At 26.2% G+C, this 14,495-nt stretch overlaps 1 protein-coding gene across 2 annotated transcripts; it reads right to left on the bottom strand.

The window, feature by feature from the left end:
- Positions 1-6,142: 6,142 nt before the first annotated feature.
- Positions 6,143-12,919, bottom strand: LOC112683682. Of its 2 annotated transcripts, none has more exons than XM_025554819.1 (9): positions 12,278-12,919; positions 11,932-12,195; positions 11,689-11,870; positions 11,370-11,620; positions 11,041-11,304; positions 7,500-7,688; positions 7,301-7,342; positions 6,952-7,228; positions 6,143-6,582 (listed from the first exon to the last, which is right to left on the bottom strand). In XM_025554819.1, the coding sequence occupies exons 1-9, from the start codon at positions 12,478-12,480 to the stop codon at positions 6,383-6,385; spliced, it is 1,872 nt and encodes a 623-aa protein (XP_025410604.1). In that variant the 5' UTR covers positions 12,481-12,919; the 3' UTR covers positions 6,143-6,382. The 2 variants fall into 2 exon arrangements, with proteins under 2 accessions (XP_025410604.1, XP_025410603.1); XM_025554818.1 differs by having other exon boundaries at positions 11,689-11,876; positions 12,278-12,918.
- Positions 12,920-14,495: the final 1,576 nt, after the last annotated feature.

Here is a 14,495-nt window from a genome sequence, read left to right as displayed (position 1 = left end):
GATTCAGTAAACATATCTGTGAGTTCTTGTAAAAAAAGAACTAATTAAGTGGCGAGTGAGGTAGATTTTTTTTTAGAAATGCTTAACCGGCATCATCTTTATTAGTTGCGGTATCAACTAATTTATATGACCTAATTTTGCTAGGAATGTCATCTTGAATTTTGAAATTTAATTTATATCAGTGTTTTTTGGCAGCCATTATGCTCGTTCGCTCAACCAATCATGGAATAAATAATTTTGAGCAACATTTGAAAACGCTTTTTGAATGAGTTCAGCTTTTGATGGCATTAACTGACATTCTCAGAAAAGGTGATGTAGCCAGTCAGCACATCTATAGGAAATTTGCCATTACCAATATCATTGAGTTATTTAGAGAATATGTTTCCAGATTGATCATTTTGCAACATGACACATATATTCTTATTTAAATGTAATACCTTGACATGTTTCCACAATTTGGAGGATTTTAAACATGCATTTAGTTCATCATCTTGTGTTGAACGTGGAATCACTGGTAATGTTTGACGAAAATCTGATAATAAAATCATTACGCCACCAAATTGGTTTTCGTTGTTCCGTAAATCTATTAAGGTTCTATTTAAATCTTTAAAGATCAATTTAATTATCTCACAACTCAAATTCAATGTTTTTGCCCGAAGTGATGATACGTAGATCAAATGATTCAACATTATTTTTAGTTTATTTGGGTAGCTGATAATGGTTCAATATTTAAACTATAGATTTTTAAAAATATTTCATGCAACATTAAAATCACATTTTTTAGACAATTTCTTACATGTTAGATCAGTAATGGTCAATGTACATATATACAAGTATTTCCATATACACCTATGCGTGTTTAAACTTAGGGTGGCCGATAGGGCATGTAAGTTTTTTAAGTCTTGAGACCTATTGTTTTTATTTTATTTTTTTGTTAAAATAATAAAAATACATTTAAAACATAAAATAAAAACACATATATAATATAAAAAAATAGGGCCTTCAAAATTTTTCACTCGAGGGCTACATAAAATATCAAAAGCTCTTGCCGAGTATAGATGTTAAGTTCGTGAACGAATAGTTCATTTGAACTATTCACTTTGATGAACTACGCTGAACTGTTTCAGTACCTGTAGCTCAACAGTTCACAATTCGAAAAAAATTGATATTATCAGTGGCGTATTTACGGGGGGAGGGGGTCCAGGGGTACTGGACCCCCCCCCAGAACCACTCCAAAAAATAAAAAATTAACAACAATTCAACAATTTTTACATATTTACAGAATTGGGTATGTTAAACATTTACAGGGAAGTTGAAATTACTGTTGATGAAGTGATAGAGGAGTTGGCCAAAAAATCGAGACAACTAGAATTTATTTTATAACAATACTTTATAATATATAATGCTAAAAACAATATATAGGTACATATATATAATATAACATAAGACTATACGATTATTACATTATATATTTAATTCAACTTCCTCCAAAAACTGCATAAGGACGTAACTATTACAATATAATACATAGTTTATATTAATTATGTATAAACTGTGGACCCCCTCAGAAAAAATTGAAAATACGCCACTGGATAGCATTGTATAAATGAAATAGTTCGCGAACTTCTTTAAAAATTTTCTATGGTTCGTTGTTCGAAATCCTGTAAATGGTATACATCTGTTTACAATTAAATAACAAATACTTAATTGCCCATAAGTAGTGTGAACTACTACTGTACTAATAGTGATAAAACGAATAGTTGATTGCCAAACAATATCTGTATAATCAATAAAATTAGTGAACTACGTGAACTTAAGAATGGTTCATTTGAACTATTCACTTGAATGAACTATGAACTACTCACAGATATGAACTAAACTTTCCATCTACTGCCGAGCCAAAATATATGAAGGCATATTATTATGCAAACTAATACAATAAGTACCTAATACCTATAGCTAAATTAGCTAAGCCGGTATGGATATTACATAGACATCTAATGTAGGGTTGCCATTCGTCCCGATTTCGCCGGGACACTACCGGTTTTTACTACAGAGTCCCGATATTTTTCATTTCCCGGCCGGGACGTGGATAAGTACCGGTTTCTTAAAATAAGTCCCGAATTGTTCACATGTGAATAACAAACAATAAATAATTGTCGGAAACTTCCGAGATAGCCGAGGACCGATAATTTTACCGATAAAGTTTCATAACGACATAGCGTATACAATTTATAGAAATAACGATTAGTCGTATATTATAGTCATATATTAGTCTTCACTCTTCAGTCATTCGTATTTAGTATTAAATTACTTTGCTGTGTTCTGTGTTGTAGTTACTAATTTTTATTTTTATGCTATTCTACGTATTATTATTTTAAACATCATGGCTCCAAAACGATTATGCAGCTTCACTGACAAACTCCAAAATGAATTTCCATTCATTAAAAAGGTAAAAACCGACAATAATTTTGATGTGCAATGTACTGTATGTTTGAGTACATTTTCAGTTAGCCATGGAGGGAAAACTGATATAACATATCATATGAAATCCAATAAACATAAAATAGCACAAAAGGCTGCATTGACATCTGGCAAATTAAATAATTTTTTTACACCATTAAAAGCTAATGACAAATCATTGAAATTAGTGGCCAAAGAAATAACCTTAGCTTTTCATACTGTTATGCATAATCATAGCTTTAACTCAATGACTTGTACAACAGATCTTATTCGTCTTTTATTTAATGAAAAAAAATTTACTTGTGCTAAAACTAAAACCCGTGACCTAATAGTAAATATTTTAGCTCCTTTCGCAATGGAGAATACTATTGAAGGTTTAAAAAAAGCTAATTATATTTCTGTGCTTGTTGATGCCTCAAATCATAAGTCCGTAAAATTAGTTCCTGTAATTGTTAGATACTTTAATCCAGAGAATGGGATTAAAAATGATATTTTGGACTTTTCGAGCTTACCCGGAGAAATTGCCGAGTTAATTCACAATAAAATTGTAAGTGTTTGAAAAAATTTGAATTCGAAGAAAAAATAATAAGCTTCTCTGGAGATAATGCTAACACAAACTTTGGCGGTATTGCTAGAAAGGCAAAAATAATGTATTTTTAAAATTAAAAAATATATTAAAGCGTAATATTTTGGGATTAGGTTGCTGCGCACACGTAATACATAACAGTATTCAGTATGCTGCGGATAGTCTTCCTATTGATATTGAAATAATAGTTTGTAAAATATTTGGATATTTCCATATTTATACCGTACGTGTTTCAACATTAAAAGAATTCTGTTCGTTTGTTGATGTTCAGTATAAAGAAATATTATCACTCCAAAACAAGATGGTTATCGTTATATCCGGCAATTGAAAGAATAATAGAAATATTTAGTGCACTCAAATCGTATTTTTTATCTCAAAATAACTGTCCAAACATTTTGAAAACATTTTTTAAAAATGAAACTTCTATTTTATGGCTTAACTTCTTACAAAGTCAATTGAAAACTATAAATATATACATTAAAATAATTGAAAATCAAAAGCTTTGCGCGGTGGAACTTATACTAATTATGGAAAAATTAACTACGAAATTAAAAAATAAAAAAGATGATTTTTTTTTTACCAAGTGATATCGAAGCATTACTTGTTCATCTAGAAGAAAGTGGTGAAATAATTAAATCAGAGTTTAAAGAAACGTGTACTAAATTTTATGACTTATGCATAAATTATATAACAGATTGGACTGCTTCAAATCAACATATACCAGAATTAAATTCATTAACATGGGTTTGTTTGTCCAACTAAGATGAAATAAATTGGTCCAACAAAGATGAAATAAATTGGTCCAACATAAAGCCATCTATTTCTTTTCTAAAATTAAATTTTAATATTACTTTAAACGAGGAAGAACTGTATGAACAATTTAAAATTTTTGAACAATTTTTAAGAAATAAAACCGATGAATGGCAATGCAAAACATCTGAAGAAAAATGGCTGTCAATTTTTAAATCATTTAAAGAGAATAATATTGATTATTCTATGTTATTAAAAATTGTAGAATTTGCATTTGCATTGCCTGAATCTAACGCTGCAGTGGAAAGAATATTTTCATTGATGAACAGTTGTTGGACAAAGTCACGAGGTAATTTATGCATCAATACAGTAGAAGCTACTTTAGTCATTAAGACTAATTTTGAAAATAAATCGTGCCAACAATTTTATGAAGACATTTTGAAAAAGATTTGCTCATTCGAGTTCATAAAACTGCAAAATATTCAACAACAAATCAAAAATCAGAAACGGAAGCTTCTGGATCTCAAACATGAAAAAATTCGAAAAATGAAGTTAGATGAAATCGATGATGAATAATGATGCATATTTAAACAATACACATATTAGTAAATAAGTAAGACCACTCTGTTTTAAATTAAAAATTGTGTACCTAATTAATTTTTTTAGATAATTTAAAATTATATTTATGAATAAGATAATAATAATACATTTATTACATTTTGTGCTGTTTCTAATTTTTGACTTTTTTATTTATTATAAATATAATATAATAAAAATATTAAATAACGTTGGACTAAAAAAAGTTTTATTAAAAATTCCAAAGAATGTGTTGTGGGGGGGGGGGGTTATTATAGTGTCCCGACTTGTATTTTTGTATAAATGGCAACCCTAATCTAATGATTTAGCTGGAGTTCAATACTAAAGTAAAATATAATATCTATACTATACGATTAACGTGATAAAATTAAATACCTACTAATAAACACTAAAATGTTATGAAGTGATTTGAAAATGTAATACAGCCCGCCAGTTGCCCGTCACCGCTCTTTACTATAGAGTCTATAGGTCATACAGTGTTATGAATCTATTCTTTCATTTTTTTATCATCTCATTGATCGGACTATTCCAAACAATTGCCAACAACATTATGAACTGTATCAACAAAATTAAATTTTCTTAAACGTGGAATCTATTGATAATAAAATACACATACGAGACCGTATCCGTTAATATGGATCATGTACAGAAAGACAGTATATTATTTGTTTACATAAGATAGCAAAACAACGTGACATTTAGTATTTTAAATATAAATTAAATAAAGATTACAATTTAAAATCGTTTATAATTTTACATTGAAAAAATTTGGTTAAAAATAAAGAGTAATAATTTTAGTAAAAGAGATTGTTATTTATTTAAAATAAAAATCGACAAATTAACCTTGAGTTGAGGTTTTTTTTTTAACGTTCTTTAGTTATTTACTAGGTACTATTAAAAAGATATTGAATGAGAATATTATTTTCTATTATTTCTTTGTTGGCATTTTATTATAAAATTGTAATATAATACGTTTTTTACGTTAGACGGCGCACCGCATAGGCAATTCATAGGATTTTTTTGATTATTATTTTGCATTTTGGTTAAATTTAGTGGGCGATTTCATATGTGGATATTAATTTATTGACGAGTACATTGTTATTAAATATTGGTTATAAATTTATTAGAGAACTTTCTACAAGTTATTTTTAAATTATGTCCACATTTAACATAAATTCAATAGTTGAACAATAAAATTAATAAAAAATAAACAATAAAAGAGCAATTGTAGACCAAAAACAGATTTACATTTACTAGGTTAAATTTACTGTCTCTTTAAAATAGCCATCCCTCCTGAATCCTCATCTGCTCAAATAACTATCAAATATGTCTACAATTAATAAAAATGGTTTTGAAATTTGAATTATTATATAAAAAGTGTGTAAATATTACACTTATTTTTTTTTTAAAGATTAATAATTTAATAAAAAAAATTACTGATAATAAATATTAACTTTGAGTTTATACATAAATATTATATTCATATATATATATATATATATTTTAATTTTTCATAAATCTAAAAGCGTTCCATATAATTAGCATCCAAGCCAAGGTTACCCACTTCCTCTATCACCAATATCTGGTTCTGAGTGAATGGTAAAAATTGATATAAGCCTAAGAAAAACTAAGTATGTTAACAGAAGAGTAAATCAAGATTCAAAATTGATATAAGGATTACGTAAAACATTTATTATTATTAATTTATAAATTTATAAATTATAAATATTAAGACTAAGGTATATTAATATTCACGCATTTGGGAACAATAAATCGATATTAATAGTGTATAAGAAACCATCAATTACTAAAATCAAATAATAACAGTGCATTATTCTTAGAGTACAATATTTTTTCTTAAAACAAGTCTTCATTACAATAGCTACATACACTAACACAAATATAAATTGTGATTTATTGGCAAGAGTAAGATAAAAACAAAATATAGTATTGAAAGAAAAAAAAATTATAATAAAACATTAAAACTTAGGAACAAAAATTTGATAATTTAGTCTTTTCACCAATGTTAATCGATTTACTAATAGTGTATGAAAGATCATCAGGATAAAGTTGAGCCAAGTCATTTATAGGCACAAAAGCGTATAACTCATGACTATAATGCTTGAAAAACTTGCCAATGATTTTGAAATTGTAATCGTATGGTTTCAGCTGTCTCTGCAATTTTTCTGTAAAATAATTTGAATGATGAATCAATCATCAATTTAGAAAATTTAAATTTAAGAACACAAACAATAATTTGATAAGAAAATGTAGTTGTTCAATAAAAAAAGTATTAAAAGACAAAAAAATAACTATATATTATATTTAGTATTATCAATTGTCCTTATTATTGTTTTTTATAATACCAAGTTGATTTATTATATAATAAGATCACCGTCCATGGTATTTCATAATATGTTAAATCCAAAAAAAAAAAAAACTAATAAAAATAAATATAGTATTTACGGGGAAAAAAATCATTTAAAAATAATAAAGTAGTTAAAAAAAAGTGTAAAATTTAAAATTTTTTTTCGTAACATTTTAGTTTATCATACCATATCTGCCTTCCCGTATAGTTTTGATGATAGGGTTTTGATCTTTAGCTCTATCGAAATAATCAGGTTTGATAAGCACATGATACACAGTTGGATTTGGCAATGGGTTGTTACTGGGCACTCTAGTCCAGCCAACAATGACACCACGTTTAGTCACAATATTAGCACAATTACCGCCATTGCCCTTTATAACTGTTTCAATCATCATACCAACAGAATATTTTGGATCATGCTCCATACCACGTTTTTTTGGTATCAAAGGAAAAATTTCTTCCCACTGATTGTTAAAATAAGTAAAATATTAAATATTATAGTTATGATAGTAATTGTATTATTTATAATCACTTACGTCAGGATACAGAATGTTCTTCTCATTAACATGGTGCGGTGCCTAAAAAAAATATGTAAAATAATGATGTTTTAAAAATATTATAAATAAAAATAGCTATTACATTTTATAATATTACTGTGTATGATATAGTGAATTTATTCATGCTTAAAATTATATTCTAAATTGCACAATGAAAAAATAGCCTTGGAATACTCACAAAAGGGTGACATTCATTTCTGAGTAAAGGGCATTGACAGTAATCATATAAATCATAGAATTTTGCATATTTAAATTCAACTTCTGAATCATTGGGTTTAAGAATTTTTTGGAATTCTAACACATATTTAAGTGTAGTTATATAGTCAGTAGTCAAGTTTTCCACAATTTTACAAAATGTCCAAAATAACTACAAACATAAAATAAAATACTGTTATTAGTGGTTAAGTATATTTTTTTCTGATTGACTAATGTATTATAACAAAAGAATATTTAGATTTTTTTAACTTTGATGATAACACTACTAGCTTACTATGTTTATAAAACCTACAGTTTGTTTCATTAACAAATTATATATAATTAGCAACAAATGGTAAAATAAATATCATAAGATTAATCAGAGAATAAATAAATCAAATTTAATTTTCAATGTATGAAAAGAATGATCTTTTAAAAAAATAGGTATTTTATGAAAATAGAGTGGCAGAATAATTCTCAATATTTATAATTATCTGAAAATTAGTATTATTTGGCTTAAAATACAAAATTGATGTAATATATAGGTACGTATTGATGATAGTTGCCAACATGTAGTCCTATTGTAAGTACTTAACAATAAAAGTTACTTTCGATTTCACATAAAAACATTAGATATTTTAAATTACATAACATTTAAACATATATCTACATAATTATTGTACTATTTAAGTTGTTTAATAATATAATTTATTTGCTTATTGTTTTTTAATATAAAATTCTACTCTATACACAATACAATTAGGAAAATTATAATTTAAATACTTATATGATAATTGGTGGTAAGAAATTGTGTATTATCTACTAAACATAATTTCATAAATAAAAATGTTGAATAACCTCAGTTTTGGAGTAATGTTAAATACTTTATAAAAGACCAGAGAAAAGGAAAGAAGCGTTTGTGGTATGGTAAAAAGATTATTGAAACACTTAAAATATAAATTAAAAACCATTTTTAAAAATAATTAAATTTATTATTTAAGATAAATGTAGAAATATAAATTTCAGTAATAAGAACAATTATGTTATCAACCCATTAAAAATGAAACAAAAAATTACAATTAAATTATGGTACAACTTTTAACTCCATGATGCATGAGCTTGATTTATATGTTACTAATACAGGATGATATATTTTAGTCAAAACTAGAGATAAAACAAAATTACACATAATTATATAATAATACCTCACCAATAGTTGATTGCTAATTTGTATCAATTAGAAAATTAATATGAATTATGGGCTATATAAACATGGATATGAACCAAAATATAATCAATTAGTCAATGAGAATAAACATTCCTTTAATAATTTATATTCTAGATGGAAATGTAAATTAAATGGATAACAATACAACAAGATAACAAATATATATTATATAGATAACAATTGATCAACATTTTATAATTGGAAAAAAAAATTAAAACCAATATTAACATGCAAGGATTGAGATTATAATTATAAATTTATATTTTTTTTAATACAACTTTAATAAATATTTGAATTAATATTGTGATTTAAGTTTTAACCTATAATTTTTATTTTTGTAATACTTTATGAAATAGTCATGAAAAAGTTGGATCATTGATAAACATATTTGAGAAAAAGGTTAATAACTCAGTGAATTCAGGATTTTCTTTTGGGAGGTAGTTTTGAATATTTTCCCTGGATATTGAAAATTATCGATCTTAATTGCATATTTTTCCTGATTTGGGGGGGGGGGTTAACTCCCAAACCCCCTACCTGGATCTACCACTGAAGTAATTATTGAAGATTTCTAATGCATCTTATACAGATAGTAATTACAATATTATTTAACTAAGATTTCATAATAGTTATATGTACTAATTGTCATTGGTTTTTATAATTCATTTATATTTATACTTAATAATTATGTTTCGAGTATAATTTATATTATATGCTTGAAATATATTTGAATAAAGGATAACTTTATAGTTTTATGTCAGAATAACAAATACTAAATACTAATTTCTGTCTTTAGAAATATGTTTATTTGTTTAATTACAATCTATACATATTTTTGTACAATAAATTAATTAGTGCAAATAATAGTTTTGAAGAGGCTTGTGGAAAAACTCTCAGTAGTCACCTTTAAAGATACTAAATAAAAAAAAAACAAAAAAAAAAAAATATATATAGATATTACTTCAAAAAATATTAAAAAAAAAAAAAAAAAAAAAAAATGATTTCAAGTAATTATTTATAAATCAATGTTAATTAATGAATAATTTTATTTTAAAAGAAGTAAAAAATATTATACAATTTTTTAGGAATAATTTATAAAGCTAAAAATACATTTTAATTTTATACTATCAATTCAATTAAAATATATGAAAGTAAAAAATATATTTTGAAGATGATTTTCCTCATTTATGTTTAGTACCATTAAACTTGTGATATTTAAACTGAGTATTAATAATCAATTTTGTAGTCTATAGCAGTGGTTTTCAACTTGGGGGTTGAAAAAGATATTTTGGGGACCCCAAAAATAATAATTAAATGGTTATTCATAAAAAAATGTTTTATTTTAAAAATTTATCTAACTATCATAAATGTACAAAAACATATCAAATAAAATAGCAAGTAGTGTAATTTTTTCCTGATGGATAATTAATGATTGTGGTCACAGATTTTTATTGGTATGTCATTTAATATTTGGTTATATTTATATTCATATTCTATATGAGTATTTTAACAATTTTAGTAACAAATATAATATTTAATAATTAGTATAATTAAAAAACCAGACTTAAGAGTACCAGTTTTTAATATAAAATCCAAGCACAAGTTTCTCATTAAAACAAGAAAATTGCTAATATAAATTTTTATATTGTTTATTTATTTTTAAATTTTTTTCATGTTCTATCATTTATTAATTGTAGATATTGCATAAAAATAAAATAAAAATTGTGTGCCGTGATTCGAAAAAGGTCAAAAACCACTGGTTTATAATATAAATAAATGTGATTATTTAACTTAAATATTCTCTAAAAAAAAAATTCCAAGGTCTATAATAATAATTAGAAGTATTCCAGATTTAAATTGTAAAAATTAAAATAAAATTGAAACCTATCCAAAAATGTATTTTAACTCATTTATTATGTACACCGAATATCAGAAACATATTCTATAACTACAATTTTTTTTTATAGTTTAGTACATTTTAAATCCTATAATAATGTTTAATATTATTTTCTGATAAACATATTTAAAAAAAAAAAAAATGGTATTTAAGTAAATTTTTACTTACAAATTATAAGCTCATTTATATGTACATACTTGACTTAAAGCAGTAAAATTAATCAAATACATCATACTCATAATGAGATATAAGATTACATTTTAAATGAAATTATTTGTTATAAATGTTATACAGATAATATTAAGTTCTTATTTATGTAAACGATAATATGAATGCAATGTATTAAATTAAACTTGATAAATTAAAATATCCAAGGATTAAGACTTTTGAGTAAAAACTTACATCAGGTGATGAATTTCCATTATATTGTTCAGGCAATTTTCTAGATACTGGGCAAACTGTAGCTTTTCGCATGATACCACCACCAGCAATATCTATCAAATAGCATGTTGAATTCTTAAGTTTATTTCCAGGCCATGAAGATGACCAAGATACAAAATTATGAACAGAAGTTGCAGTTAGTCTGACTTTTACTCCTAATCGCCTAGCAACTGACTCGAATATCACACAGAGCAAAAATACAGAACCCTTATTGCGATCAATAACCTAAGTTTAATAAATTGAAGTGTCAATTATTAATAATAAATAAAATAATTAAAGTAAAAATTTACCGGTTGTAATAAAAAACAATTAATGTCATGAACGCAATAGCACACTCGTTGATTGTCAGCAAATAAAACTTGTCTTAGACAATCAAAAATAATAATTGTATTAGCCTCATCAAATAGATCATGATCCAGATTTGTTTTTCCACGTTCAATTACTGGATTTAAATAATTTTCATGCTCAAATAGTGGATGAGATAAATTTGTTGACCGTATGAGTTTGCATACAGATATAGCTATGTTGTCCAAATTTTTGCCTATAAAAAATGAACCATGATAGATATAAATATTAATTTATTATTAATACACAATAGTGTCATCTTACATATATCACGATAAGGTGTATCAACTGTTGGACACCACCAACGTCCTAGTAAGTAAAATCCTCGTTCAACAATTTGTTCTGCTGGCGGTAAACTTAAGAAATCATTTATCTTATAACCGAAATACACTTGGCATGTATATATGAGAAATTGATGTGCCATAAATAGTAAATCATAATTTTCACTACAACTAAAAGTAAATTAAAATAAATGAAAAATATATAAGTGACATGCTATAAAAATACCATTTATCGATCAGAAGCTGCTTATAATAAGATGTGCAGGCAGATAAGACATAATATCTATGTCCTTGATTTTTTGAGTGCAACTGTTCACTAAATGGATACAAATGATATGGTATATTTTTGAACTTCATGTATCTGCATGGCATTTGTGCAATTTCAATGGGTACAGCTTTCGCCAAACTCATGCGCATCTCAATCTCATTTTTCCAAGTGTTTTGTTCATCGATAATGACTTCGTATTCATCCTTGTCCAACTGACCATACCTAACACAACCGACACATTAGTTAATAACAAAATAAACAATAATTAAATGCAGAATGGTGTAAGAACAAGTGCCAAACGTACTTCTGTATGTATTTAGTCTTCCATAAATGAGAATTTGGTTCACGGAACAGGCAATTGTTCAACTTTGGATGTGAAAGAGACAGGTTGAAGATATCGATCATGTCCAATATGTTGGAGCAGCAAAGGTACTCGATCAGTTCAGCGGGCAAGTCCAGGATGGTAGTTTCATTTAACCGCTTTTCTTCTTGTTGGACGCTTGTCATCGTAGCGTTTAACGAGCAATCAAAATTCCATTCGAAGGTGAAAAAACAATCGCTCACGACTCTCAGGGTTGCAGTTGGCCGCCGAGAGCGAGCGACACTTTTACGCGTTTGGAATATGAAAGACAATACCGCGAGTATGCTTCACTCGCGCAGAACGTTTTCCAATAACGACAAGACCGTCTAGTTATGTTCGACTACCCTAAGTGGCAACTGTTGTAATTTGCAGACCGCATGATACTGTTAAGTACGCTGTTGCGCAAAACAACGCACGGAAAACGATAGCAATATTTACGAATGCGGAGTTGACGAAAATCAATCATAGAACCACTACGCAACTCGGCGAACCCGCTGAACAGTGAACACCGACGCGAGTACGTGATAACTAGAGTGTTGAAGATGGAAAAAATAAAAACAAACAAATAATAAACAAGTTTTCAGATTATTAAATAAAATTTGATAAGTAATAATTGTATTGATAAATGCACTGATGCCATCAAATACGGACGCAGTCACGCAAAAACCTTGTTTTTTTTTTCATTTATTTTACTAATAAATATATATTTATTATACTAAAAAATATTTATTGTTCAATGCAACTTTTTGTATACATACATTTTTTAAAAAATCAACATGCACTTTTTATTTTTTCTTGCTGTTTCATGTTTCGTGAATTTTGCACTACGTATGTTTAAATTAATGTATTATTTTCATTTGAGGATTATGCACTTATACATCATGGATAAATTATAATATATATTATAAAGGATCTTTAATCATTATATGATATTTTTACATGTATATGTTGAAAACTTATAAGTATCTGAATCGACATACATGTTTTAAATGTAACAATCAGATTGTTTTGACGGAAACAAATCATTGGTAAAAACTAAAATATTGGTCCACCAATCGTTTTAGCCATTTGGGGCATAAATTAAATATTTTTAATCTATGTTTGGGGCTACTTAAAAAAATTGATTTCGGCGCAAAATTTATAAATTACAATGTAGATTATACTATTATTAACTTAATAATAGTAATGATAATACAAACGCTCTATTTATATTGAACATTTTGTAAATATATAATAAAAATCAGAATTTAAAATAAGAACCAGGTGTAATCGGTGGATTTCTCACGTACTCGTTTTATGTCAATTGCATATTTAAAAAGTAAAAATTCAAATAAACCATTACAATAAAAAATTATTAAACACAATTTCTTTGTTAAAATGTTGTGTAGAAACTATTTTAAATCATACAAAAATGTTTGCCTTCAAAATAAAAATTAGCTTTGAAAAATGATATTGGTGATTGAAAAAAATAAAAATTAACCAGTTTATTTTACAGCAGATTTTTGTGATGTCGAATCTCAAGGGAAACAGGAAAAAATCGAGTTTTATGAAAATGTTAAAAAAATTAGTAAATAATTTGAATTCTTAAAATACATAATTTGAATAGGTACTTAATATACTAATAATACATACATATCAATGAACTAAAATATTCAATTAATTAATTATTTTAAAAAAAATCTGTATGTTATATTTTTATCTCGGAACTGAATAAACATTTTAACAAACATTTATCAATGTCCAAATAAGGAGTCATTCTTATTTTTTTCTTAAATTCATAATTGAATAACAACATTCTATTTTTCTGATTAATAATTTACAATAATGTAATTTTGATTTGTAATTGGTGGAGTATTGAATTCATTGGCGGTTTTACACTTTTTGAACTAACTGTATTAAACAAATGAACTTATGATTATTGTTGTAAGCATAATAAGCTGTAAATTTGATATTTCAGGTGGTATATGAAGTACATAATCAGAGCCATTCTTAGGGTATATGAGCATACACTAAAAAATATTTCGGAGGGTTTAGGTTGTACATTTTCATATTTGTATAATTTATAAACCACTTAAACTCTATAAAAACATACTAAATAATTTTCCTGAGTTGGGGGGGTATCGATTTCAGATACCAGATTGGTTCCAGGCCCCCTTTGCTT

Source organism: Sipha flava, unplaced genomic scaffold, assembly GCF_003268045.1.
Source record: "Sipha flava isolate LNK unplaced genomic scaffold, YSA_version1 232_pilon_pilon, whole genome shotgun sequence".
NCBI lineage: Eukaryota > Metazoa > Arthropoda > Insecta > Hemiptera > Aphididae > Sipha > Sipha flava.
Note: the sequence above shows the minus strand (reverse complement) of the source record. Positions and strands in the feature narration are given on the sequence as shown.